The sequence below is a fragment of the Setaria viridis genome, chromosome 3 (assembly GCF_005286985.2).
Source record: "Setaria viridis chromosome 3, Setaria_viridis_v4.0, whole genome shotgun sequence".
Lineage (NCBI taxonomy): Eukaryota > Viridiplantae > Streptophyta > Magnoliopsida > Poales > Poaceae > Setaria > Setaria viridis.
In genome coordinates this window covers 10,596,006-10,622,102 of record NC_048265.2, presented here as the reverse complement: position 1 = coordinate 10,622,102, position 26,097 = coordinate 10,596,006, and the positions used below count along the sequence as shown (strand labels likewise).

General features: G+C 47.0%; 5 protein-coding genes across 7 annotated transcripts; 2 read left to right on the top strand and 3 right to left on the bottom strand.

Moving 5' to 3' along the window:
* The first annotated feature begins 2,410 nt into the window (after positions 1 to 2,410).
* On the top strand, positions 2,411 to 8,289 carry LOC117848339 (uncharacterized). Its single transcript, XM_034729696.2, has 17 exons — positions 2,411 to 2,633; positions 3,242 to 3,305; positions 3,521 to 3,629; positions 3,793 to 3,855; positions 4,319 to 4,419; positions 4,523 to 4,589; positions 4,680 to 4,757; positions 5,351 to 5,512; positions 6,022 to 6,095; positions 6,185 to 6,282; positions 6,496 to 6,603; positions 6,694 to 6,788; positions 6,898 to 7,035; positions 7,135 to 7,182; positions 7,333 to 7,447; positions 7,651 to 7,748; positions 7,834 to 8,289. The coding sequence occupies exons 1-17, from the start codon at positions 2,561 to 2,563 to the stop codon at positions 7,921 to 7,923; spliced, it is 1,581 nt and encodes a 526-aa protein (XP_034585587.1). The 5' UTR covers positions 2,411 to 2,560; the 3' UTR covers positions 7,924 to 8,289.
* Positions 8,290 to 9,262: 973 nt separating this feature from the next.
* On the top strand, positions 9,263 to 11,329 carry LOC140222353 (uncharacterized). 3 transcript variants are annotated; one of them, XM_072292680.1, is made up of 5 exons: positions 9,263 to 9,401; positions 9,489 to 9,569; positions 9,667 to 9,728; positions 9,807 to 10,051; positions 11,090 to 11,329. In XM_072292680.1, the coding sequence occupies exon 4, from the start codon at positions 9,869 to 9,871 to the stop codon at positions 10,013 to 10,015; it is 147 nt and encodes a 48-aa protein (XP_072148781.1). In that variant the 5' UTR covers positions 9,263 to 9,401; positions 9,489 to 9,569; positions 9,667 to 9,728; positions 9,807 to 9,868; the 3' UTR covers positions 10,016 to 10,051; positions 11,090 to 11,329. The 3 variants fall into 3 exon arrangements, with proteins under 3 accessions (XP_072148781.1, XP_072148782.1, XP_072148780.1); XM_072292681.1 differs by having other exon boundaries at positions 9,267 to 9,401; positions 9,814 to 10,051; XM_072292679.1 differs by lacking the exon at positions 9,263 to 9,401 and having other exon boundaries at positions 9,409 to 9,728.
* A 592-nt stretch (positions 11,330 to 11,921) lies between these two features.
* On the bottom strand, positions 11,922 to 14,838 carry LOC117848340 (uncharacterized). Its single transcript, XM_034729697.2, has 4 exons — positions 14,484 to 14,838; positions 13,310 to 13,497; positions 12,825 to 13,071; positions 11,922 to 12,539 (listed from the first exon to the last, which is right to left on the bottom strand). The coding sequence occupies exons 2-4, from the start codon at positions 13,476 to 13,478 to the stop codon at positions 12,188 to 12,190; spliced, it is 768 nt and encodes a 255-aa protein (XP_034585588.1). The 5' UTR covers positions 13,479 to 13,497; positions 14,484 to 14,838; the 3' UTR covers positions 11,922 to 12,187.
* Positions 14,839 to 17,815: 2,977 nt separating this feature from the next.
* Positions 17,816 to 20,806, bottom strand: LOC117847241 (MACPF domain-containing protein NSL1). The gene is made up of 7 exons (XM_034728412.2): positions 20,291 to 20,806; positions 19,970 to 20,208; positions 19,673 to 19,883; positions 19,469 to 19,534; positions 19,178 to 19,361; positions 18,912 to 19,078; positions 17,816 to 18,830 (listed from the first exon to the last, which is right to left on the bottom strand). The coding sequence occupies exons 1-7, from the start codon at positions 20,561 to 20,563 to the stop codon at positions 18,126 to 18,128; spliced, it is 1,845 nt and encodes a 614-aa protein (XP_034584303.1). The 5' UTR covers positions 20,564 to 20,806; the 3' UTR covers positions 17,816 to 18,125.
* Positions 20,807 to 22,542: 1,736 nt separating this feature from the next.
* LOC117849025 (uncharacterized) lies at positions 22,543 to 25,661 on the bottom strand. Its single transcript, XM_034730635.2, has one exon. The coding sequence runs from the start codon at positions 25,577 to 25,579 to the stop codon at positions 22,814 to 22,816; it is 2,766 nt and encodes a 921-aa protein (XP_034586526.2). The 5' UTR covers positions 25,580 to 25,661; the 3' UTR covers positions 22,543 to 22,813.
* Between the last annotated feature and the right edge of the window lie 436 nt (positions 25,662 to 26,097).

The window sequence follows — 26,097 nt, the reverse complement described above, 5'->3', positions numbered from 1 at the left end:
TTTTGGAGTTCGATCTGCGCTGTTCTGCGGGGTCCGGAGGATGTCCGATCCGATCCGCTCGTGTTCGACTGTTTAGGTAGGCGCGCAGGTCTCGGGCACTTTGTTGGTTTGGCGGCTTGGGCGCGCGCGGCGCCCGTCGTAGACGGCCACGGCGTGGGATCAGCTAGCATTCCCGGATTTTGGCGTCAACACATGCATGGTGGCTGGTTACTGAAACTGTTTCGGAGTTCAGGCTTTCAGCTCGCCGTTTCGCTCTTCCGAGAAGGTGGACGGTGGGCGCAGCCGATGCGGGTACGTAGCTTGATCGGCCAGGCTTTGCCTTTCGCTTTTTCTTAACGAACAAACTGCCTGCTGCCTGGCTGGGACTTGGATTGATTACGACTCTGTTGGCCGCTTGAGTCTCTTTATCTACCTGGACTATGATCGATCGGCTCTAAGTTCTCATCATTGGATCCACGCACGCGCCGTCATGATTCGCCTCGGTGTTCCACTGCCCTTAATCGATCGAGTGATCATTGTTCATAACTGTACCAGTCCTCTCGCGACGTCATGCCATCGCTCCGTCAAACTTATGCCAAGGTCCAGGCATCAAAACGCATGAATTAACCTGAACCTCTCGTCTGATTTTGCTGTCGATGCTGCATATAGCTTGTCCGTGTTTCTCACCAGCTGATCTGAACCGTGCATGCAGTAGGAATTAGCCTTGTGTCTCGTCCTGTACACACTTCGATTCGTTCATCGATCCAATCTATAGCTTGCTCTGAACTCTCAGCTCATTCTCTCGTGCTTTCCGTGTACGGGGCCGACGAAGCTGCGTCGCGGGTTCGCAATGTTAGCTCGTTTGCCTTACAAAACTTACCCGATCCGGGGTCCTATTCCCGGCTACCTGCATGTTCTTCTCAGGTCTATTAATCCGCTGCGTGCAGATATATACAAAGTTCCCAAATAGAATGTCAGACCGAGTCACCACTTGGACGTACTGGCCCTAACTGCCGATTACGGATTTGATGGAACCAAGCCACATGCCCTGCGGGAATTCGGCCAAAGCACACGCACATGGCCGAACGGCAATAGAAAAGGGCGGGTAGGGGAGAGGCCCGGTAGGGATGTCACTCGTTCTTCGTCCGGCGAATAATTCATTTGACTGCCACATGTTTGGTACTGTCTGTATCAGTACTGGAATAAGAGTGTTGCGGCTAACCTTTGTTGTTCAAAACGTTTAGGCTAGGCTGTCCAGGGAAGAACCACCGATGGAGTTACATGTCTTTCTTCAGAAGAAGTTTTATACTCCCTCCGTTCCAAATTATAAGTCATTCCAATTTTCTTGGAGGGTCAAAGCATCTTAAGTTTGACCAAATTTATACAATAAAGTACTAACATTCATGATATCAAATAAGTATCATTAGTTTCTTCATTAAATATATTTTCATAATATATCTATTCGGTACCGCAAACTTTTGTGATCCTCTCTATAATTTCGGTCAAACATAAAATGGTTTGACTCTTAAAAAATTAGAATGATTTATAATTTGGAACAGTAGGTTACAGTTTGGTCAGTACTCGGAGTGGCAGAATGCAGACCAATAATCATGCAGAGATGATTGCCATGGCAGTTTGTAAATATATACCGTGGATCTTGGTTGGTCTTGGTAGGTGACTGCAGTAGAGACAAGCTTATCTTGTGGAATATTGTCACCTAAGATGCGAGAGAAAGGAGGCAAAAACAAGTTCTGATTAGATGTGCATACTCACCTGCTGAGGATGCTAAACTCTGAGATGCCAGAGCCCAGAGGACACAAAAGTGTCTCAGCCGGTAGAAATTAGTATACATTATCGTTTTTTTTGTGGGGATAGTATACATTATCGTTAAGAAGTAGGTACAAGTACAATCCGTGATGTGATTGTTCACTTAGCTTTTTCCAAAAAACGAATGAGGCGCGTCTCTTCAGTGTCTGGTTGTCTGCTAGGCCATATGTGTTTAATCCAGGACCGGGACATGAATTGGCTTCAGTGCACAGAAAAATCCCTTATTTTTCCGGGGCCCACGGTGGGGAACGAGAGTCAGCCCCCACCTGCTTGTATATTGTATCAACAATCATTTTTCTTGTGATGGATGAATCGTGATTCGCGTGAAACAAATATAATGTGAAACAGCGGGACATTAAAACCTCGAACGGCCCAAACTAAACAAGGCGTCCAAATTACCTGACAATTTGTTCCGGCCCAGGATACAAATTGGGCACGGCCCAAGCTAAACAACTCCGACGCTCGAAGACTTCGATACGGCCCAATCACCGCGGGCTGTTCCGGATAGAGACGCGAGGCCGCTGCCACTGGAGCGGGGAGCGCCACCGCCGCCACGCCGCCCGCCCACGCGCACGCGGCAAGCAGACTGCAGAGCCGTGCCCGTGCCCACTGCCCACCGCCCACTCGCGAGTGACTCGAGGCTCTTTTGTGTCGGACCCGAGTAGTAGAGCGGCGTGGCCGGTGGTGCGTGCGTGCTGGCCTTTCTCCTTCCCCAAGCCAAAACCCAGAGAAGCGCGGCGCGGAGCAGCACGGGATGGAGCCCTCGCCGGCGCCGGGAGAGCTGGGCGCGATGCTCCAGGCGGCGGGCGACTTCGCGTCCTACCCAGGCAACGCCTCCTTCCTTACCTCCCTTCGGATTTGGGCGGAGTTTGTTGCTCGCTTTGTTTGGCGCCCGGCCGTTCCTGGGTTGCTACTACTTCCGTAGGGAGCGGTTTTACTTGTATCTGATCTTGAAAACGGACCGGATCAGGATCACTTTGGGTGTGGAGCTTGGTGCGCTGGAACCCTAGTAGGGGTACCTGGCCGGGGCGGGCCCTAAACTTCGGCATTCGATTGATTCACTGCTGGGTTCCGCTGTTGGTTGCAAAAATATGATCACATATGCTGCGTAGGCCTGTAGTGTCACTACCTCCAGTTTTATCAGTGAACGCATAACTATTTCTAGTTTGATTTTGAAGCTGGAAATGCTAATGGCTTGTATTTGCAGCTTCCGTCGATTTTGTGTCTTTCGCCTGAGTATGTTTTGGTGGAAAGCTATTTTTCCCCATCAGAAGGGGATTACAAGTAGGACAGGATGATTCAGGATATCATGCATCTGCTGAAGTAGTGCATATCGAAGACTTGAATTTTAACAGGACTAGTTAAAGCTTTGAAAGACGGAGATAGGCTAGTCATGTGCTGACTAGGAGACTGAGTCTATATTTCATTGTTGCAGGGTTGCATAGTGATGATACTGTGAGGCAGTTCCTGGAACGTTGTCCTCTGCCTAAGCTGTTAGGGTAAACCTCTTTTCCTTCAATTTTTGTGCTGTCTCTTGTTGTATGTTCCTGTGTTGTTTAATGTTCTAACATGTTTGAAGCATATGTTTTGAGAAGTTATCTTACATTGATAACGTCAAATTTTCTATTTAGTGCCTTCACATATTGTCTACTGGAAGCTTGTGTATAGTATCCTGTTTTGCTGATTTCTGTTGTAATTTGTCTTCGTCATGTAGTGCATTGCAGAGTGAAGCAGATGCACCTGGGATGGTTGAAACTGTCACAGAATGCTTAGACAAAGTATTTTCCTCAAGATATGGAGTGTCGCTTCTACCAAGCTATGGTGTATGTGTAACATTCTCCTTCCAATTTTCTATCTAGACATGTCTACCTACAATCAACATAGAATATCTTGCGAAGTGATCATTGTATCTTCTTTGTGAGAACTATGGCTTAGTTCTTATACATATTGATAACTAAAGGTCTTCATTGCACTTTTATCTTCCAGGCATTTATTCGAACTGGATTGCTCACAGACTCAAAGGACATCAGAAAATTAGCCTGCAAAGCTGTATGTACCTGAATGTGTTTCTAAGTGCATGTTATTTGTGAATGTTGCTGTCTTTATTTGACTCTAGTTTCTGCTACACATTTTGGACATTTAAAAGTGTCTTTATTTGACTTTAATTCCTGTTATCCATTCAATAAGTGCATACTATGGATTTTTGCTGTAGTTTCATCTGTTTGCTTTGCTCAAATGGCAAATGCATAAAGCACAATTTCCTTCTAGTACATAAAAGTTTTTTTTGTAACCTTCAAGAATATTTAATCTGGACTCGACTCATCTAGCCTAGAATAAAAGTTGCGGTGAAGTTTGTCTCCTAACAGCACACTGGTGTGTTTTGTCAACTCATTCAAATGCCTTTTCATGAATGCTGCTTATCATGTCAGTTTCGAAAATGCTTTACAAACTTTTGGTAAAACAATGTCTCTAGCCACTGAATGTGAAAAAAATTCTGTCTTAACTATATCAGGTACTCCATCTTCTTGACAAAGCTGAAGATGGTGCTGCTGCGGTGGAAACAGTTGTGCAGCACAATCTGTATCCTGTTTTAATCAATTGTTTGATTGAGGGGTAATTTATTTAACACGCATAAACTTCATTTGACAATTCCTGTTGCATCATATGCATTGTAATTTGGTGATAAATTTGTATTTGCTATCTTTGGTTTCTGCAGAGATGAAGAGATTTCAGCAATCGTTCTGGATGCTGTGAAGCGTTTAGCAGAAATTCCTAAGGGAGCTGTGAGCCCAACAATTTCTTGAAGTATTGAACTCTGCTCTGTTCGATCGATACTGTAGTCATATTGTAGTCTGTTTCTTTCCTGTTTGTAGGAAATCATATTCCCACTCCCACCAGATGGTCAAGGATCCGTGCAACTTGGCAAAGTGGCATCTCAGTCATCCTCTTTGGTATGGCATCTCGTGTCCACTATTCTGACACAATTGTGCAGAAATAACCAATAAATGCCCTTGTGGACCAATGCCAGTCTACATGCACAGCAACAGAAGCAAGCACGAGCTTTGAAACACACCAGTTAATCATCAAAATCTAATATAATAATCACTATAACCGGTACCTTTCTACTTTCATATATATTATATCATCGTTGCTTGTGGCTCTTGTTGGATTTCATCCCTAGCCTACCTCAATTTGCTTGGGATAAAAAGGCTTTGTTTGTTTGATAGTGGCATACAAATACTAATTTATGAGGAATCTGTCAATAACATTTTCACGTGGCTGCCAGAGTATATGTGTAGCAGTAATGGCCAAAGGTCCTGCATGCATCCTAGGATATCGTTGGAGCTGAAGCTGTAACCATAATCAGTCTAGTTATTTATCTTCAATATTTTCAAATGTCTGCACACTTCCCTTTTCCCTGTTGCTAACAGAATGAGCTTCAACAATATAATGAAGTGTTTGTCTATGTTTTACTGGAGGCTCTTACTGTTTATCTGCAAACCGCAACATGACTAACTCTTATTCATCTTTATTGCCATTGTAGGCACGGATTCGTATTCTATCTTTGATAGCTAAGCTCTTCACTGTTTCAAGTTATACTGCTACTGCCATTCGTGACTCAAACCTTCTCAGCATATTTGAAGATGAAATAAAAGATAGAAGAGATATGCTTAAAACCCTCAGCGCGCTGGAGGTTCTCTATGAGGTAAAAGGATATTTTGTTCTGTTCATCTGTGCCCTTAATGGTTGGCTTGCTCCATGAGGGTTTCGTTGTAAACACTTTTGACTTATGTGTTTACTTTTCATAAAAGGATGTATATATGTAACTATGTTTTTAAGGAGAAGGGGCCTATCCCTTTAGTTTAAAGATAATAATGCAAGCTAGTACATCTGATGGAACAGGCTTATTTTGGCTTTGTATGATGATGTGCGTTGTGTATAAGTTCTAAGTTCAGGAATTGTGATTCCTTTGCAAAAGGCTTGCAATAGTACTGTTTCGTATTACATGCTTAGGGCAATAGGTGTCATCACATTGTTACAATTGTTGGTTCTTTCCTTGCCTATCATACCTTGTCTTGTCACCATGCTACATAATCCTGCAGTCATAGGTATTTTGCTATTGAATGACTGATAACGATCAATAACTTCAAGATTCTGTAATTTCTGGGAGAAGCTATACAATTTGGCTAATCATGTCTTTTTATCACACTGCAGCTCGTTGAACACCCTCACAGCAATATTTTCCTGCTGAAGACCAACTTGCTTCAACTCATAATTGATGTGATCAAGTACTTGCCTTATGCCTGTACATCTCTGTTTTTACTTCTGTTATTTTTTCAGCTATTCTATAGTGTTTTTTCTTTTGGTCCGTGTGCAGTGACTCCTCAGCTGATTCTGTTATACGGTCAAGGGCAGCATTAATTAGTGGGAGGCTTCTTTCATCAGCTGATGCTTTCACAGCAATAGACCAATCTTGTAAGTATCATTATGTTCAGTTGTAAGACTTCTGCTCACTAATCCCCCCACAACTTTGAGCATTGAAGGAATTTTATTGTCAACCTTTCCTCATCTCTTATATATATAAAAAAAAACTTGTCATCATCCTGCTTTAAATGTTATCAAGACAATCTTCTGTGGTTTTCTTACATGAGGAGCTAGACAGACTTGATGAAGATTTTGTCTTGTTAGGTGTTACAAACCTGCTCGCAGCCATAGACAAAATATTGAAGATGGAAGAAAACCAGAATACTGATGAAATTGAGAGTGCATTGGAAACCTTAGGTCTCATTGGTACAAGTAAGTCATGCTTCTGCTTGATAGTATTGGAATTTTCACCAGATTGCCGGAACACATCCTTATTGTTTGCTTGATTTTATGGTAAAATAGCAACTCAAGGAGCACATTTCCTGCTGACATCATCAAATGTTGCTAGACATGTTGTCGAGTCATCGTTTGACCGACAGGGCAGAGGTAGACAGCTGGTAAGTTTGTGTACACATTTTCTTCTTGTTCCATTTACACTTGTTGCTGCTGGTAAAGCAATCAAATCGTCAGAAACTATACCTCTGATGTGTTATGATACATGTTCAGGCTGCTTTACACGCCTTTGGGAGCATCTGTGGTGTTGATAGGCAAGAAGACCAAATGAAACTGGATGGTCAAGCCGAAGAGTACTTGAAGCGCTTGGTCTATACCACTGCAGCAAACAGTTCAAAATTAACCCCCTCAGTTAGTAGCAACACCTTTTCTAGTGTGCTCATTTATCTTTAATTGCTTATGGTTCTGCCTTGCTTAGTTGGATGTTTTTTCGGCTTTATTGTTTGCCAGGCTCTTCTTCTATCAATTCTGCAACAAGATCCAGACATACGGATAGCTGTAAGCAGCTTATGCTCGTTAAAGATACTTTTGCATAAATGAATATTTCTAATCTCTTTAGCTTGGTTATTAGTATTGTGCACAGCCAGATGAATTTCTACCCACTACAGTAATTCTTTTGGCTGAACACATGCCCTTGGATGTCTGCAGGGCTACAGAGTAATATCAGGACTGGTTGTCCGGGAATGGTGCCTAAGGGAGATTTGCTTAAATTCAGATATAATCAGACTTGTTACTGATCCAACAATGGAGACAACCAAACTTGGTAAGGAATTAATACATCTGGCCCTAATGAAGTAATTGTAACCATCTAGACTTGTTTCAATAGGATCTCTGCAGAATGATATTCCTTTTAGCATTTGGATATGATGCCATGCTTAAGTCATCCATAATTACTAATCATGTCATGGACTACGCTAATTTCATTTAGTGGACCAATTAAGTGGTAACATTTATTCGCTGTCGTAGGCATGGAAGCACGGTACAACTGCTGTGTGGCAATCAACAAGTCTTTATCGTCTTCGCATCTTCTGCATGAAAAAAGTCTATCTGAACTCATTGGGAAGGTATGCTCTCTCAGGTCCAGCATCTGCCACGTTTTGTTGCTTGAATCGTGTATGTTAATCAGCAAAACGAAACATTTTGGTGCAGTTGAATGATGCGGTGAGACGGGGCCCTTACCTTTCTGAAAGGAAGCGCGAGGAGGCGCGGCCAGTGGTTGTCCCTGCAGAGAGGTTTTAAGTTTACCTGAAGTCTTCATCCAAATTCCAAAGCAAAAGACGAGCGCACCATGTAGTTAGAGGAAACTGGGCTTGCCCTGCTTCTGAATTTCTGATGCAGTTGGCTTTCTGTATCATCAACAAAAAAACATATATGATGTACTTGGGACTTGGGTTATGGGGAGGACATATACGACATGAATGAGTTGTACAAAACATGCTGTGGAAGTGTGGAACTGTGGATGCAAGGCAGAGTGAGCATGCTGGGCTGCTAGTTGATGGTGAGTCCTTCCATATCAGGCAGTATGGCCTGTAAATGGACCCATCTATTGCAGGGTCATGCCAGAATTTGGGAAATAGCAGGATCAACCGGCCCTCTCTTTTTCTACATCTATCTAAACTGTTCCTAGATTTGCAAGGACTGAATTGGCACACCAAACAATCAGCCTCTGTGAAGTGTGAACTCTGTATTTCTGTGCAGAATATTACGTTCTCTGGCGGGACCCACGCGGAACGGATAATGTGGTGTACGAGCCAGCGCGACTACGCGGCAGGGGCACGTGTCTGGCGAACTGCCCATCAGAAGCCTCAGCTATGGACAAGAACGCATGGACTTGTCCAAATCCCCCCGAGTCCTGACTAACCCTGCTATCCAATCCACGAATGATTGGGTAAAGTTTCAGCATCTGCAGAGCCCCGCAGGTTGTGAGCTCTCGTGGGGTGTTTTCCTTTTTCTTATTTTTAGCACATGTCACATCGAATATTTAGATACTAATTAGAAGTATAAAATGTAGACTATTTATAAATGGAGGCTAAACGGCGAGACGAATCTATTAAACCTAATTAGTTCATGATTTGATAGTATGCTGCCACAGTAAGCATTTGCTAATGGTAGACTAATTAGTTTTAATAGATTCGTCTCGCCGTTTCTCCATCTATGTAATAGATTTTGTAAATAGTCTACATTTAATACTCCTAATTAATATCTAAACATTCGATATGACATGTGTTAAAAATAAGCAAAGGAACCAAATGCTGGTGACATCCCGTTGGTTCTTCTTCTGAGGCGGAGGTTCCCTAACTGAGTTGGTTAGTGGAATCGAGTGGCACTCCTCAGGTCCTGGGTTCGACTTCCCGTGGGAGCGAATTTCAGGCTGGGGTTAAAAAAACCTCCTCGTCTATCCCACACCAAAGCATGCTGCAAGGCCCGATCTAGGCTCACGCAGGCGCAGGTGCCGCCATGTAAGGATGGGGTAGGGGTTCGGGGGTTTTCTTGGCCTGCGTGAGAAGGTCTTTCTTCTTAAGTCAAAAGCCCGGGAGCCGTCATACCCCCCGCAGGTCAAGTTTTTTTTTTTTTTTTTTTTTTTTATAGGCGGTCCTAGTTGTTTCTTGAATCTTGAACTGCTTACCTGGCAAAAGAAACAAAAAGATATGTGAAGGTGAAAGGGAAAGGTTGCTGTGGAAGGCAGGCAAAGAAGATGGGAAAACCAAGCAAGCAAGGTGAAGAGAATACCCTTCAACCCTTATCTCTATTTAATCGTCTGATCAAAAGAAATTATCATGCTGATTAAAGAATTTATGCTGGAGGTGGTGGAATTGCAGTTGATCACTAAGTGGCGGAGTTGTGTTGGTTCTTGGTGCGAGAGCAAGGGTTAGGTGGCTAAAGCGGTAGTGAAATCGATCCCCATCTCTTGTCAGACACCGTCTTGTCGACGCAAATATTTTTCGCCGATTGCTGGTGCTTAAGATTCTTGATCGAAACTAGGACTGGCGCTAATCGGAGTTTCTTTCGTTTCATGCGTGCTGATTGCATCGGCAAGATAAGAGGTGAGTTCTCTTCCCGTCGCTTGTCATCATTTCGTCGGAATTCATGCGATCTCCTCCTCGGCTCAACCGTGCTTGTAGACTGCAGGGAAGGTGTTTGTGGAATTGCCTCCTTGGGGGACGGCTGAGGAGAGGGAACAAGGATGACGATGCCGTGGGGGGTCGCGGTCTGCATCGTGGACATGGTGTGGGCGGTGCTCGCCGGCTGGGTGTCCACCTGCCTGGTGGTAGCCAACGAGCTCGCCCGCGCCATGCGCAACGGCGAGATTGGTCCATTTGTCGTCGGCTGAGTTAATTCGACGTAGTTTGTTCATTCGTTCCTTCAGGTACGCGATAATGCCTCTGAATTTCTGTGGTTTCTTGTGATACTTCTGAGTTCCTAAATTGGGGAACTGGCAGATCACAGTTCTTTCCTTTTACAGTAGTTTGTGCTATGAAGGAATGTGTATGTGCTATGAAGGAATGTGTATATCTTTTGTTGACAGCTCTTCTGTCCATCCTGAAATTTTAGATATTTTTCTCAGTTTCGACTACCATAGTACTGAAAAAAAGAGGCAACAAAGATGTATTAGGGGGAACTTTGCATTTCTGTTTAGGTTAAATTGAAGTAGGTATCATGATTTTCTTTCACAAAAGAAACTTGATGTCACGGTCATGTCTGGTCATGTATCATACTGGAATTTTCTACATGATTTTAGCAGAATACTTTAATGTGAGCAGCTGTGGTTCATCAGGACAAAAATAGCAGTGCAGTTGGGTAATCCCCTATTCGGAATATTGTTGGTTACTCTTGGATGCTTAATTTTTATGTGCATTGGATGGGAATTGATATTTAGTGTTCACATGGGATGGTGACGAGCTGTCCAAATTATTCATAAGAGCTAGTTATGCTTAGCTACTAAGCTTCCATGGCTAAAAAACACCGGATTTTGTTCCCTAAAAAAATGCTTTATTACTTTAAGTGTAAGAACAGGACAGCATCAGCCCACCTCTAGATCCATATTCTGTTTCAATTGAGTCTCTTGAATACTGTTTGGCCTGATCAAACACTTTTGCCCATCTGAATTGTCTGACTTTCAGTGGAAGCAGCTGGAACAGCTACTCCTGAACAGCATTTCTGCTGAAGCCATCTTTGTATTTCTTACTGCACAGCATTTCATGGTTTTTGCAATGTTCAGCACATTCGGTATGGTTGCATGAAAAATGTGTTAAGATTTTAGCTTGAGCATTCTTTAGCGACCAATTTTATCCACAGCTGTTTGCTTGGAATTAATGTTAACACAAAGACATTCTGTTTACCTTTCCTTGTTGCAAGCTTATATCTCTTTTGACTGTATCTAATGTTTTTTTATCTTCTGTTGCAGGTAGTTCTTTTTTCAGTCCATTACGTTCAATACACGGCATTATACTGTACAGAGACCATAGATTGCATGGCTTTAGTCTTCAGAATTAGATGATGGCTTTCTTTTGTTTTGGGATTTTTGAGTTGTGGTAATGTTATCAAGCCTTCGCACAAACATTCTCTCTTTCAGTGGTATGGATCAAGAATTAGTCCTGTAAAGCAATTCTGAATCGAAATTTCATATTTAATGTTCTGTATACCACCCCAGTCTTTCAATGATGTCTGCATCTTTTTTTTTCTTGAAAGATATACTGGCTCCAGTTCTCCAAACATACCGATGCCCTCTTATTGCCATGTCTGGGGTGTCAACTACATGTAAATCCCCCTACTTGAATTATGAAAGAACATCAATTCATAAATTGGGAAACAGGGAGGCTTTCTAAAAGCAAAGTAAACCATTCATATTGAGAATCGAGTATGATCCATGCTACGAATGTAAATCCCCCTACTCGAATTATGAAAGAACATCAATTCATAAATTGGGAAACAGGGAGGCTTTCTAAAAGCAAAGTAAACCATTCATACTGAGAATCGAGTATGATCCATGCTACGAATTTTAGGTCCATTTTGAGTGAGGAACTAAAAGATCTCACAAAATGGTGTTCGATCTTACCATTTGCAGTCAATTGTAATGTTCAGTGAAACTTGACAAGTAGCGCGCCAACGATCTTAATTCATAGCAAATAAACAAATCTGTGAATGCTATCTGATGGTCAACAAATTCTTGAGCACGTTTATTGACCTATGAACCACGTAATTAATAGATTGACATGCTTCAAGACCAGCTCATCAAATACTTAAGATATTGGACATGTTATGTGTGCCTGCCAAAAAGCATAACACTCTTTCATCAAATGTTAAATTAATCATATTAGGATAAGGGCTAGACACTTAGACTTGAACAACACAACTATGAAACAACACTATCATATGAACCATAGTCCATTCTGCAGTGTCGATTTTTCATACAACAGAGATTTCAAGTTACAGCAACAACCAACTAGCTGCTTCTTTCAGGGCAGAACCATTGTACAAATGTCCTGTTTGGCAAACAGACACATCACTCCCTTCTTCGGCTTTTCTGGTGGTGGTGATGACGATGTTTGGATTTCTTCTTGTACTTCTCCTTATTTTTATCTCTCTTATCTTTTTTCTCTGATTTCCGTTTCTTTTCTTTCTTGCTCCGTGGTTCAGAGCTTGACGACTTTCCATCCAACGATTCCTTATGCCAATCATCAGGAGATTTGGATTTCAAAAACGAAGGCTTCTCTGGGCCTTGCACTCGGCGTTCCCATTTTTCTTCCACACGTATGTCAGGACTAGGCTCGTTGTCTTTACGATGGGACAACAAATCAAGGTATGGACCGGGCTCGTCCATCCTAGAACCAACAGCCCCACGTCCTCGCTTCACCCTAACAAAGTAGCAACAAATTGCACATGTTACCAATAGTCACAGATAGGTAACACCAAGCAAAGGTCCAGAGGGCATGCACAAATTCACAATATGCCACATAATAGGATACCAGCACCCACAAATAGAATAATGTGCTACTATCAGGAGGTGGACAGATTGCATGATTTTCATAAAAGATCACCAGAGTTTTTTCTTTTAAAAAATCATAGTTACATGCCAGGTGTTCATCTAGAAAATAATGGACTTTTCTCACAAAAAGAAGATACTGAATATTCTAACTAACCTTGAATGAAGAAATCTTTCAATTTCATCATCACCCAGACCATCCTCCTTGTCTGAGTAGGAGTAGGCAATCCCTTCTTGTTCAACCCTTGAGCTGGAGCTATGGTTTCTGGAGTCACTTTTACGCTTCTCACCTCTTGAGTCATAAAGATCTTTACTTTTGCTACTTCCGCTTCTCATCTTGGATTCCAACTCCAATTCCTTTTCCCTGGCTCGCCACATTTCATTGACCTCCACAACACGGTTTGCTGCAGGCCAACAGCTTGATTCAATTCAACAAAACGTATGGAAAAGCTACTTGATGTAATTAAAAGAGATAGTAACATGAGTCCTATACAGGAAGCAAGAGCCAGGTAGAGTTTTTACAAGATCACGTGATTGCAACTGTTTTATTGTTTTCAAAAATATAGAAAAAGAGTGGCAAATGATTCAATAAACTCAAAATACAGCTGCAACAATGGCATTTCAAAGGAGCACAATGCTAACCTTGCTGAACTCCACGAACTGTGGCCGTGAGGAACCGAGAGTTTGGACGATGCCTTACATTAGGCTTTCGAAGATACGCATGGACACCTTCCCTGTCAGCCTCTAACTGTAATCTTCGCGCTTCTTCAAGTAGTAAAGAAGCAAGACGATTCTCTGTCTCCAGATCCATAGTCTAACTCCAAGTTCAACTGGCAATCAAGAAATAAAATTTTTAGTATTTATAAAAATAAGATAATATCAAATGAAATAAACAAAAAATAATAATGGCATATACTTCAGAGTTATATTTATGAAACATCAAAGTTCTTTAGAGAAAAACTAAAGGAAACTTAGCATTCCAGATTTCCATCATATAATCATTAATAATGTACTGATCTGTAATATTTGGCTCGGGCCTCGGGCATAAGGGCAACGTGGCTTGGGCAATAAAAGAACCAACAGTGGAATGCCCAATAATTTTGTAGACCATGCAAAAGTTTTGAGCCTCGTACACAACCGTTATCTAGGTTTGATCAAATCAAGGAGTAGGATTCAAACCAAGCTGTCAGGTTACTCACGAAAGCAGAGAGGCACCAAAGCGATGTGGCAAGGGTGGTGCATGGATCTGGACCAAGTAAGGCAGCAGTAGTTGCAAAGAAATAATACATGATGTTGCTTGGTGTAATCTATGTTGGAATTCAGGAGTGGCCTTATATATATGCTATCCATCTAAATAAAAATTGATTGTAACATTACCAGCCAAAAAGATGTCTCAAAACTGTTCAACAATGAGTCATCAAGAAAGACAAAAATACGAAATGCAATTGAGTAATTCTTAAGAAACCGCTCTTAAATGAGAAACCTAGGGAAAACACTACAGGTTTTGTTTGGATAGAGAATAGTCCCATCGAATACATGCGTATTCGGAGGGACTGATAGGAAAATTAGTTGATTACTTGATTTTCCACTCCATTCCACATGTACTGGGACTGGGAGGGAGTTGTGTTATACAACAAGCCCTAAGAAATTCCGTGGGGATCGGGTTGAACCCCAAGATTTCTTTGCAAAATTTACTAGCTTCTAACAGTTTCGCTACAAAGAGTGCGGGTTGGATCGTGAAGATCTGGATTTGATCACTCAGAGGTGACAGGACGCGCGACCCGCCCAACAACCAAGCAAGGTTAGGGTTCCTTACCAAGTGCAGAAGAAATCGATCCAAGCTCGGAGGAATCCCCTCCACGCGGCGGCCCCCCAGCGCCGAGGAGGTGTAGGACGACGACGACGACAGGAGGAATCCCTTCGAGTCTTCGACTGTCTGCGGGGCAGGCGGCGTGTCCCCCTCTGGCGGAAGGAGGCACCGAGGGACCCTTGGTCGGGAGGAGAGCGCTCGATGGGGCGCGAGCGGAGCGGACCGCGGAGGCGGAAGGGAGAGGCGACGGAAGAGGCCCGCGCGTCTTCCCTCGCCGCCGCGGCGCCGGCCGGGAGGGTGAAGGACGAAAGAAGGGGATTTCCTTGGCTACAGCCTACAGTGTATAGTTGGATCCCTTGGAACTTAACCAAACGCCACACTTTTTCGAAGGGGGCTACGGCAGGCAAGGTTAAGAAAAGCGCGCTAAGCGTGCGGTGACCCTCTCCCTGTAGCTGTAGCTTAAGCGCGTGTTTGGTTGACTGGAGGAGTATAGCCTGGTTCGTACCAGTTAGCTAGGCTCCTCAGAGCTAGATTCGATACATGTAGGAGCATGGTGTTTGGTTGTCTGTCTAGGCTCTTCCGAAAATTTGTTTGGTTGCTTGTACGAGGATCGGTTGTATGAGATAAAAATATATAAATAATTATCGTAATATATTTATTGCGGAAAACTATTATCTTATAACTCTTAGTTTATCTTATTACTCCTTAATATTAATCGAAATATGTTAATATCATTTAATATGTGCTAATAATGTATTAATAACATCATTAGATGGCTAATTACCCGCACCACGCGAGCCTGGCTCGGCAGAAACGACCAATTTCTGCGTACCTCCAGAGCCTGGCTGCAGGAAAAATCTTACACACGTGGAGCCTGATCGAGCGGATGCGCAAACTAAACAAATAGGAAATGTTGCATCGGTAGAGCCTGGCTAAGGGCAACCAAACACCTTTAAAGCGTTTTGTAGTATAGCAATGCTGAGTCCTATAATTTGGAAATCTAGGATAGACGAAGCAATCATAATATACTTGTAGGCCCAGCAAATTATAGTCCTACGACTGAGGCCCAGCACTCAGTCGTAGCCATGACCTATTGACCTTTCAGCACAGTAAAGTCAACCTCAAGCCCAATTAGCCCCACAAGAAAATATCTTCTTCTATTTTGTTCTGACGTAAACAATCCAATCGAATCCCTGGTCAGATCAATCGAATCCCAGATCCCCTTCCTCAGCTCCCATCCATGTGGTTCTGCCACAAATCGGAGCCCTCCCTAACCCATATCCTGAATCCAATGCAAACATGGATTGTACCTGTGCACTACTCCTCTTATGTAATCCAAATTTAATCGGAGATAGAGGTGGCCGAGAAGGGATCGATGCCAGTGATTGGAAAAGCAGAGAGGGAGGAGCAGATAAGCTATGGCAGTATGCGGGAGGAGCAGGTCAAGGTCGCGGCTTGCAGGAACGCAGCAAGACGACGAGGAGGCCGAAGACGTCGACCTCAAGCTTGGGTGCCGCTCCCGTACTGCTTTTCTCTACCTCCTTGGTCTACACGTGCCTTGGGAGCGCTCCCGTCGATTCGATTGTGGATGTAGAAGAAACTTTCGCAAAAACTTTCGTAAGTCTACGAGACTTCCGGTGGAAGCTTAACCTGATAAAGTGCGTCTTCGACGTGCTTTTTGAGAAACTACTCAGGTTCATCATTAATTACCGAGGCATTGAAGCTAACCCTGAGAAGATCTCCGCCACACCGATATGCATGCCCTATCACCGATAGGCATCAAGGACGTCCAAAAGCTGACTGGATGCATGTCGATCTTCAACAGATTCATCTCAGGCTTGGAGAATGGAACCTACCATTCTTCAAATAATCAAGTGGCAAGACAAGTTTCAGTGGACCGAAGAGCCAGATCAAGTCCTACAACAATTAGGCTCCGTTTGGTATCGCTATTATGGGGCTTGGTATTGAATTGGTCTCAATACCAAATCAGAGTAGTTTAGGGAGAAGGTGGTGAAGGTGCTGGTTAGGGAGAAGCGCTGCGAGGAGGAAGCAGTGAGTGTAAGGAGGTTTGGGTTCCAGACAGTGAGAATGCCCCTAGAGGCACCGAAGGAGGGAGAGAAGGAGGCAGGAAGGAGGTGGCTTTGAAGTTGTCAATGTGTTGGAGCTAGTAATAGCAGGCAAGCAGGAGGGAAGTGCAAGCCGGATGTTGTCACATTTGCACTTGTCACTTAAGCCGTGAACATTCCAAGTCAGGATGGTGACCGGTCTTGTGGCGCTAGCCATGGAAGAACATGGAGATCATCGAGGCGAGCAACCAAGCAAGCGATGAGGAACAGGCAAATGCAAACAAGTACACGATAGGATTGTCGAAGACAGGCAGATCATGCTCCAGCAGCGAAAGACGTCCCGACAAACAGGACGACCTATGGAGGTTGACAATCTCAAAACACCGAGCCAAACACTCTAAAATATGATTTCAAAAAATATGATTTCACTAGAATGCCATAGTACATATACAGGTTGACAATAGCGTTCCAGCGTGTATAATATTGAAAGTGGCAAGTGAAACTATCTTTTTCAAGTAACGGGTGGCTTCTTAAAATCAAGTCTAAATCATTTTTTCTCGAGAAATCCAAATCAAATCAAACCAAACCAAACCAAAAAAACATTCGAGTTATGTAAAGGTTAGGCAATATATTGTAAAATGATAATCCATATTGTGGGAGGTTCGGTAGTGGAGTTGGCAAACACATGCAGGGTGTAGGAAAACCAATGCCTCGTAAAGGAGAGAGAAGGTCGAAACCTCAAATTGTAGTAGGTGGCGATACATGAATAAATAATATTGTACTTGATGACTTTGCATGAATCATGAATAAAAAATGTCCAACACGCAGAGCTGAGACAAGAGGAAATGGCCTCACACACAAATGGAAAAGGAATATATGATTCATATTTTTTTACTTATTTCGTGGGGTACAGTGACAATGCTTACATAATGCAACATATTAGAATTGGTGCTCAAATATTAAGTTAGGCATAGATCTGGCCGGCACCTACAAATTGATCGCAAAGAAGATTAGGGATGATTGTTTTTTCATTAAACCGAGCAAGGCATGAGCGAACCCTTTAGCAACCAACAAAAACAAGCCCAAAACAAAAATCAATCGGTTTATGAACTATTTTTATCCTGAACCATCAGAATGTACAATCTTCACTATTTACAACATGCTCACTACTGAACTGTACACCACGGCTAACGAAACAATCAAACACAAAAAGAAGTAGAGGGGTCGACGACAGTGATCATCGACTGACTGATCGAACTATTTTTCCCAATCTGCTGAGCAATAGCATCACTCGTTTTCTTATATTGAATGCTCAAATAAGATAATTTCTACATATCTAAACTGTTCCTAGATTTGCAAAACCTGAATCGGCAAACCAAAATATCAGCCGCTATTGGGCACTCTATATTCTGTACAACAACAACAACATCTCTGACACTGAAGTATGCAGCATGCGCCCTCTGCACTATTTACACCATGCGCACGACTGAACTGCCCTGTGCCCTCTGTACACCACGTCAAAACAAGACACAAAAACGGAGAAGCTGAGGCATCGACGACGACGACGACGACAACGAAGCGCTCAGACGTCGGTGTCCTCTTGCACCGCGATGAGCAGCGAGTACTTGACCTTGAGCGCGATCTTGCCGCCCTCGACGCACAGCTTCGCGCCGGTGACCACCCAGTACCCCGGCTGGTCGTCGGGGCCCCTCATCACCTCCGTGGTGTCCACGTGCCTCGCCATCTTCTGCACCGGGAGCGGCACCGGCGGTCCCTTGGGGAATATGGCGGAGTTCACCTCCACCTTCTCCTCCGCGGCGGGCGGCGGCGGCACCGCCTGCGCCAGGCCGCCGGAGAGCGCCGCACTGAGCCTCGCCGACAGCGAGCCGGACTTGAGGGGCACGACGGAGGGCCCGTCCCACTCGGACCGCCGGATCTTCGTGGCCGCGACGCCGGAGAAGCCCAGCCGCAGGAAGAGCACCTTCTTGAGGCAGCAGGTGTCCCGCACCTCCAGCCACGCCCTGGTCACGATCGCCGCGCAGTCGTCGATCCGCGCGCCGTTGTACTGCACCGGCGCCGTGCAGACGTGCGAGAGCAGCGGCGACATCACGGGCTCGATGTAGTCGCGCTCGTCCACGATCGCGTCCTCGGCCGACGCCGCCTCGCCGGCCACCGTGATCGTGCCCGGCGTCACCGACAGGTGCTGCAGGTGGACCCCCAGCCGGTCGTTCTTCTTGCCTTCCAAGAACAGCCGGATGCCGGTCACCGGACGGTTGCCGGAATCAACCTGCACGACACAGAATTTTGTTTGAGTTCTGCAACTGCAAATAGGAACAGTGATCAAGACGACAGGTTCCTAACAGGATACCTTGGCAGTATTGACATGAAGCTTAGGGCCCATGAGGGTGAACTGAAGAGACGGCAAGCTGTTCTTCCTCCTGTGGAGGCAAAGAGGAAGCTCACCAAACTCTGGAGCCCAGTGCCGCGGCACCTGGAACTCCAGAAACTGCTGAAGCTCTTCTATGGGCGGTTTGTCTGAATCCAAAAGCAGGAAATGGACGGCCGATTAGACGTCTGAACTGACTCCAAAGTGGCAAAGTGACAATGCTGCATCAGATGATCAGAGACGCTTACATCTGAGGTAGAGATTCACCGCATGGTTCAGGAACCCGCAGCCTCGAACGCCGGACAGCAGGGAAGTTATGGGCACGAACGACATCGAGATGACGTCCGGGTAGCCGGTGATCGTCGAGAGCCACTTGCCGTGGCCCTGCCCGCTGTCGACGCCACCTCTCCTGATGTGGATGCAGACAATGTCCTACCAAAATTCAACGGGACGCAACGCAACCATGTTATTTCTGGGCTGTTGTTGGTGGTGCCATCGCATTGTGATCAGTAAAATCGTTGGGCGAAATGCTTCCTTACATCCTTGTGAGACACGACTGGTGATCTGAAAGACTGCCAGGCCGCTGATCCGGGGCCGAAATTTCCCTGTAGCACAACAAGAATTGCTCATTCGTTTCACACATGCAGCAGGTATGAACTCATTTTTTTTTTCAAACGAGGCATTCATATTCAAGTGACTGTGACACTGTGAGCAGAGGTGCACGCGGAGCAGAGAACACTCACGTTTAGCCCGTGCGTAAGCCTGTCGTCTCCGGCGGCGGTGGGATTCCCGGCCGGGCCGTCCTGCGAGAACTTGCCGTCGGCGAGCTTCTTGAGCCGGGCCTGCACGTCGCTCTGCGTCAGGCTGGAGCCCTTAAGCTGCTTGACGCACACCACGTCCTTGCCTCCCATCTTCACCCCGACGACGACGTGCGTCCCGTACTTGTCGATGAACCTGCAGAGAGCAAGCAGCCGCATCAGTTTGCTTGCTCTGCGCATCGTCACGGCTGGGACGGGAGAGGATAGCGGCGGCAAGCGTACTCGGCGAGCGCGGGGGGATCCCAGAAGGGCGGCAGGTCCTCCTTGACGCTGTCTCGCAGGGCGAGCTGCGCGCGCACGGCCTCGACGCTGTAGAGCTCGACGAAGCAGCCGTCGAAGCAGAGGCTCCGCGTGGCGGCGGCGTCCCGGTGCCAGCACCCGCGGTAGTCGAACATGACGTTGAAGGCGCCCGAGGGGATCTTCCCCGCCAGCGACAGCGACTGGTTCACCTGCTCCGCCATCTGCGGCCGGGCATCGATCACTCTCAGGGCTCCTGAGAACTCAAGTCAGTGGGGGAAGAACGAAAACCCAAAGGAAGCACACCTGAGCGAAGGAGAGGACGTCGGAGCGGAACCGCGTGCGCTCGCCCTTGTCGGCGACGATCCCGGCCGGCACGCCGGAGACGACGGCCCCTCCAGGAAGGGTCAGGTCCCGCGCCGGCGCCGGCGCCGCGTCGATCTCCACCAACCTCCCCGCCGGCTTGGCGCGGCCCAGGCGGAGGTCCCCCGTGAGGTCGTACCCGCACCCGACCGCGCCCACGGCCGCCTCGGCCGCCTCCTGCGCGGTCATCCGCCGCGCGCCGAAGGACCCCCTCATCGTCGCCGTCCTTTCCCTCCTCTGCCCCCAGCGCGTTATAAGCAAGCCGCGCCCGTGCCGCCACCGGTACGGTGCTATTCCATCGGCCTGCCGTGCGGCGTGGTGTGGACTGCGGAGCCCATCCGCTTGCTCCCCGGTCGTCTTGTACCGGGAGTGCGTGTGGTGTGGTGGCGTGGCGTGGCGCAGCCTGGCTGCGTGCGTGGGCTTCCGCAGGCGGCGATGGGGGACGACGGTGACGGCGCGCGCGCGGGCGGGCGGGGTCAAGGTCGCGGGTGGTGGGGCACCATCCGGGGTGGGCCGGGACGCCGGGTGACGCCTCAGTGGAGTGACGTGCGGACGGTGGCAGCCTGGCAGGGCGTGGGGTTGACGGGGTCGCGGGAGGGTCTCGTCGCCATCGCCCTATCGCTATCGCGCGGCGGGGCTCGCGCGCGGAGGCGGCTAGGCTTTTACCGGTCAAGCGACGCGGGGTCGGGCCAAAACTGGGCGTTGGGCACGGGGGTTTGGCCGTGTGGGGGCGTTTCGGCAACGGCAGGCTGGCTGCAAGCCTGCAACTGGAAGCCGGCGCCGCGGTGTGCGGGGGGCTCCGCCGTGATGGAACCGAGCAGAGCAGCCGTGCCAGAGCGAAAGGACCTGTTTGGAGGCTTGCTGTTTCGTCCTCTTATACTTTTACTACGGAAGTGGTTATGACTAGAGATTGACCCGTGTCATGTGGTATTTTTTTAGAGAAACGGTGGTTTGGAGTCATGTCATCTGGTGATTTAGGTGTTGAATGTGTCAACAAGGCTGCAGGTTCATTCACCGGGGGAAGAAAAGTTGGGTGAGGTAAGTTCAGCTTATAAGCCGGCTGAAAAGTTGAAATAGCTGATTTGTTGTGAGAGAAAATACTATTTGTTAGCTGATAAGCCAGCTGAATAAGCTGAAGTGAACAGCCCTCCAGCCTGCACCCTGCAGTCCTCACTGCCAACATGGGAGCCTGCCGGCGTTCTCCCGGGACTGAGCTGAATTCCAGTCACCTTCATGGCATGGCAGTGAACTGCAAGTTTGGTTCCTCGTAGTTGATCGACCTGGAGTCGTCGATGCCAATGGAAAACGACCATCGCGCTACCTTGCTCCCTGGCCCCAGCTTTCGGTGGTCCATCCTGCGACTTCCTTCTGCCTGACCTTAGAATTGGAAAGTCCCATGGTCTGCAACCGTGTCAGCACAGATGTTCTCGTCAGTCGTCACGGTTCTATAGCAGTCTAGCGCTTCGCAACGTTCAAATCTGACCTGAGCTTTCTTACGCGTATGAAATCGCGCACGAGGAACTTTCGAGGAGGGTGGGCAACGCGGGCGATGCACGCTAGTGGGGCGCCGTGCAACAACGATAGCAAAGACAATGTACATCTGCGAATAATTGAAGGCATCACGTGGTTCGTAACAAGTGCCGCCAATGACCTATCGGATCAACAGCTTCAATCACAATCAGGCCACAACTGCGGATTTTACAACCCGGGCCAGCAGGTGTCATCCACCTTACACACAGGAAATGAACTGAAACGATATAGAAACGGGAGGTGTTTGTTTCTTTAGTAGCTCCTAAAATTCCTGTCACATCAAATGTTTAGATACTAATTAGGAGTATTAAATATAGACTAATTACAAAACTAATTGCACGTATGGAGACTAATTTGCGCGACGAATCTATTAAGCCTAATTAATCCATAATTTGACAATGTGATGCTACAATAAACATGTGCTAATGATGGATTAATTAGGCTTAATAAATTCGTCTCGTGAATTAGCCTATATTTGTATAATTAGTTTTATAATTAGCTCATAGTCCTTCTAATTAGCCTTCGAATATTCGATGTGACATAAATTTTAGTCGGGACTAAAGATCCAAACACCCCCGAAGAAATGCGATAATAAAAGACCCACTTGATCTGATGCACAAAACAAGAGGCGAATTACCACCTCCTGACAGAGAGATGCTGACACATGAGGAATGCTGCAAAGTATAACTTGCAACAGAGTAAAAGGCATTAAGCATCCTAAATCCAGGTGCAAAACTTGCCCAATTTGTGTATCATCTTTCGTATACATGCACGTGATTTTTGCTGCAAACAAGCACATTTGTAAAACAAACATTGACCAGGAACAGTTATTTCTTCGTTTACTTGTAAACATCCTCTACATTTCCTTTGTAACAATGATGTAAAAGCTTGTCGAGAACCGACTGTAGGAACCATTTCGAATCCACTCAGCTTTTCTTAAGAACTGACGGTGGAAACCATTTCATATTCTCTTGTCTTCCTGTTCTTCGAACAAAGGAAGAAAGCACCTCCAAGCCGCTGCTGAAAGAAGAGAACCACTGACAGTAGCATTGCTCCACAAGGTATCACAATGTCCCATGCGAGGCTGAAGAGATCATCATGAGGGCTAGCATACATGTAAGATGGTCTCAAGCTCGGCACAAAATGCTGTCTCCTGAACACATCATACACATGAGGCAGAGCGCGGATCATGGTGCTTCCGATGTAAAACCCTGGGGAAAGGGCTCTAACTTTGGAATCTGAGGAAGCATTAAGGATCACTTGAGGGAGCAAGAACCCATCGAGTATTAATCCACCATAAGATACAAGGTCCTCCCAGAATGCATGTCCAACTGGCTTGATTTGTACTACCTGCCTTAGCATTCTTCGGCTGTGATTAAACCTCATGTGAACAACCCAAGTAATAACTCCTCCAGTGATGTACAGTGGCAAGCATATCCAGAGTACTTTCTTCTCGGCAGCCCATGACTCAGCTTTGCTTACATCCACAGACCGTGCAGACCATGCCAACTGAAGAAGTCGCAACTGTAGCAGAAATGTTATCATGGTAATGATTCGCACCATAACTTCATTCACCTCAAGCCAACCACCGCCTGCAAGCGGGAAGGTCTGTTTGTTGCTGTTCTTGAAGAGAGCCTCAAAGTTAAGTACAAGAGGGATCATGTAACCCAAAGCCAGAACAACAAGCATCGTGATTGACATGGCAGGAAGTGCTTCAGGGACCTTGTTGACATGAAACAGCTGCACAGCGATGAAGATGCATGCCAGTGTCATAGAGATCAACGCCATGGTGCTTTCTAAGTCCATTCTCCATATTGATTCATCCACTTGGTCTATGAACATCCCATATGAAGCAATATACAGTGTTTCAAAGAAAAGAGGGTCAGTCTTCTTCCTCAAGCTTCTGATAGTTCCCTTTACATGCTGTGCTACTTTTGCATCCAAAGAAGAAAACTGAGCAGTCACCAGAATTTCACAATCTGATGAGACATTAAGCTCTCGACAAGCGATCATGCAAAGGGAGCCTGTCTTAGTATCATAAACACCCTCCGCTGAGATATGTCGACGATGGAATGATTCTAGAGACCAATTCCCAACATAGTAGATGTCGTAGCTGACATTAATCAGTCTCTGCTTCATCACGCCTGTCACATGATGAGAAAAGGGATCCGGAGCCACCAAAGAGTTTCCATCAAACAACATTGACCCAAGTGTGACAGGCGATGCATATCCAGAGCCACCTCCTTTCTGCACAAAAAACCTGAAAACCAAGTCCCGGTACGAACTGCTGTCTGGGAACTTCCCTTTCCTGTCCTTGTTCAATCCAGACTTCTTATAGTGCTTCATCGCCTCATCCACCTTAGTGTAATTATACTTCAAACCAGCAAGATTGCCCCTGTAGTTGTGAGTGATTGCACTAGAACCTGCAGCAATGGCTTCACCACTTTTCAGACTCGTATTCCAGACCAGACCAGCAGCAAAGCTCCGCTGCTGTAACGACCACACTGCCGGGAACCAGAAGCTCATCCCAATTCCACATTCACCCACTGCCAAATCAGCAGGGGATGGCCCTGAGTTCACGACGTGACACCCTTTGAAGCAAAGCCGGCTTCTGCCATGATCCCAGAACCCATCCACCACAACTGCCTTCTCACCCAGCATGAAGTAGTACCTTGATGCCTCTGTCTGGTTAGTGAATACCACATAAGCGCGGACGGCACCATCATCCTTGCATTGCATCCGGTTGACATACATGTACCTTTGGTGAAGCCCCAGTGAGGATGCGGTGGACTCGCTGCCGCTCTGGTAGTGCAACCTGAACGGCGATTTGAGCATTGAATTGAGGTAAGCACACGAGAAAGTCCTATTCTCGAACACCTGGAGCGCGTCGAGCCTCCCCGCAGGCGGGGGTGGGCAGGAGGCGCTCTCCGCGTACGCGTATCCCTCCTCAGCGTAGGCGACGAGTGAGAGGGGGTCGATGGGTGTGATGGTGTCGACGCTCTCGAGGCGGCCGGTGACGAAGGACCGCGTCAGGTTGGCGGGGGTGGGGAAGCCGAGGCGGAGCACGACGGGGAAGTGCACGGGCGTGCCGTCGGCCGCGCGGCCGGAGCCCGTGCCGACCATGCAGAGCTCGCCGGAGCCCGTCGAGTAGTATCCCTCCAGGCCGAAGATGATGGAGCCGCGGCGCCCCGTGAAGCGCGGGAGGCGCGGGCGGAAGTAGCGCGCCTGGACGTCGTCCTCGAAGGGGTTGCGGCCGCCGAGCCCGTAGCGGCCCGGGCGGCGGCCCCCGGAGACGGATAGCGTGGCGGAGACGTGGAGGAGCGAGGCGTTGGCGGTGCGGACGACCGAGGAGGGGAGGAGCGAGAAGGACCGCGGCTGGGAGGAGGGTTCGGGGGCGAAGATGCGGGGCCCGCCGCCGGAGAAGTAGCCGGTGGAGAGCTGGAGGGTGGGGAGCGCGTGGCCGTCTCCCGCGGGGACGTCGGGCGCCGCGGGGAGGCCGGGGCAGTGGCGGGAGTACGAGAAGGTGGACAAGGAGGTATCTCCGGCGGCGGCGGCGGCGGCCGGGATCAGGAGGAGCAGGAGGAGGGGGAGGACGAGGAGCGGGTGGCGGCGGCTAGGGTTAGCGCGCGGTGGCGCCATTTGGGGCGGGGAGACGGAGGGGAAGCGGGGAGTGAGATCTCGCCGTCTCCTCCCTTCGCCCATCTGGTTTTGGGGAAGGAGACGATGGGAGGGAGGACGAAGCCGACGCGGAAGGCTTGACTTGTGGGGGTTTAAGCTATCGATGGGTTAGAGGAAATGGGATTTGTTCTTTCTTCTTCCATTTTTTTTTCTGGTTTGTTTAGATCCATTGGTGTGGTGTGATCATTTACTAAGTTGGTGGGCTACTAATTTGGATCTGCCAAACGCCCATACCGGTGGCACAGTCATGAAGCGTGCACAGTTCAGCCGGGGAACAAATAGAGAAAAAAAAAAGACGACGTGTAACGTGTGCATTTTTCGTGATTCGCACTGATTGATACCGGCGATGCGAGCAAATTTAAACAAATCCGTTGGAAATGATTCAGTTCCATGGCAAATTAGGAGGTAACTTCCATTGCAAATGAGACTTGAGGTTATGAGCTACTAGAATGCTTTGAACATTTGTGGTTGACTGAATGTGGAAGGAATAACCGGGGACTGGAAGCAGGTCTCCCGCTGACGTCCACATTTGTGTGTTTCTG

Coding starts and splice junctions, on each gene's coding strand:
- LOC117847241 (XM_034728412.2), bottom strand. CDS start 20,563: ATGAGGGGGTCCTTCGGCGCGCGGCGGATGACCGCGCAGGAGGCGGCC. Junction 19,535..19,672: donor GGCTTACGCACGGGCTAAAC/GTGAGTGTTCTC, acceptor GTTGTGCTACAG/GGAAATTTCGGCCCCGGATC. Junction 18,831..18,911: donor TTCATGTCAATACTGCCAAG/GTATCCTGTTAG, acceptor TGTGTCGTGCAG/GTTGATTCCGGCAACCGTCC.
- LOC140222353 (XM_072292680.1), top strand. CDS start 9,869: ATGACGATGCCGTGGGGGGTCGCGGTCTGCATCGTGGACATGGTGTGG.
- LOC117849025 (XM_034730635.2), bottom strand. CDS start 25,579: ATGGGCGAAGGGAGGAGACGGCGAGATCTCACTCCCCGCTTCCCCTCC.
- LOC117848339 (XM_034729696.2), top strand. CDS start 2,561: ATGGAGCCCTCGCCGGCGCCGGGAGAGCTGGGCGCGATGCTCCAGGCG. Junction 7,036..7,134: donor GTTCAAAATTAACCCCCTCA/GTTAGTAGCAAC, acceptor ATTGTTTGCCAG/GCTCTTCTTCTATCAATTCT. Junction 7,183..7,332: donor ATCCAGACATACGGATAGCT/GTAAGCAGCTTA, acceptor GGATGTCTGCAG/GGCTACAGAGTAATATCAGG.
- LOC117848340 (XM_034729697.2), bottom strand. CDS start 13,478: ATGGATCTGGAGACAGAGAATCGTCTTGCTTCTTTACTACTTGAAGAA. Junction 13,072..13,309: donor AGTTCGTGGAGTTCAGCAAG/GTTAGCATTGTG, acceptor GTTGGCCTGCAG/CAAACCGTGTTGTGGAGGTC. Junction 12,540..12,824: donor GAAAGATTTCTTCATTCAAG/GTTAGTTAGAAT, acceptor CTACTTTGTTAG/GGTGAAGCGAGGACGTGGGG.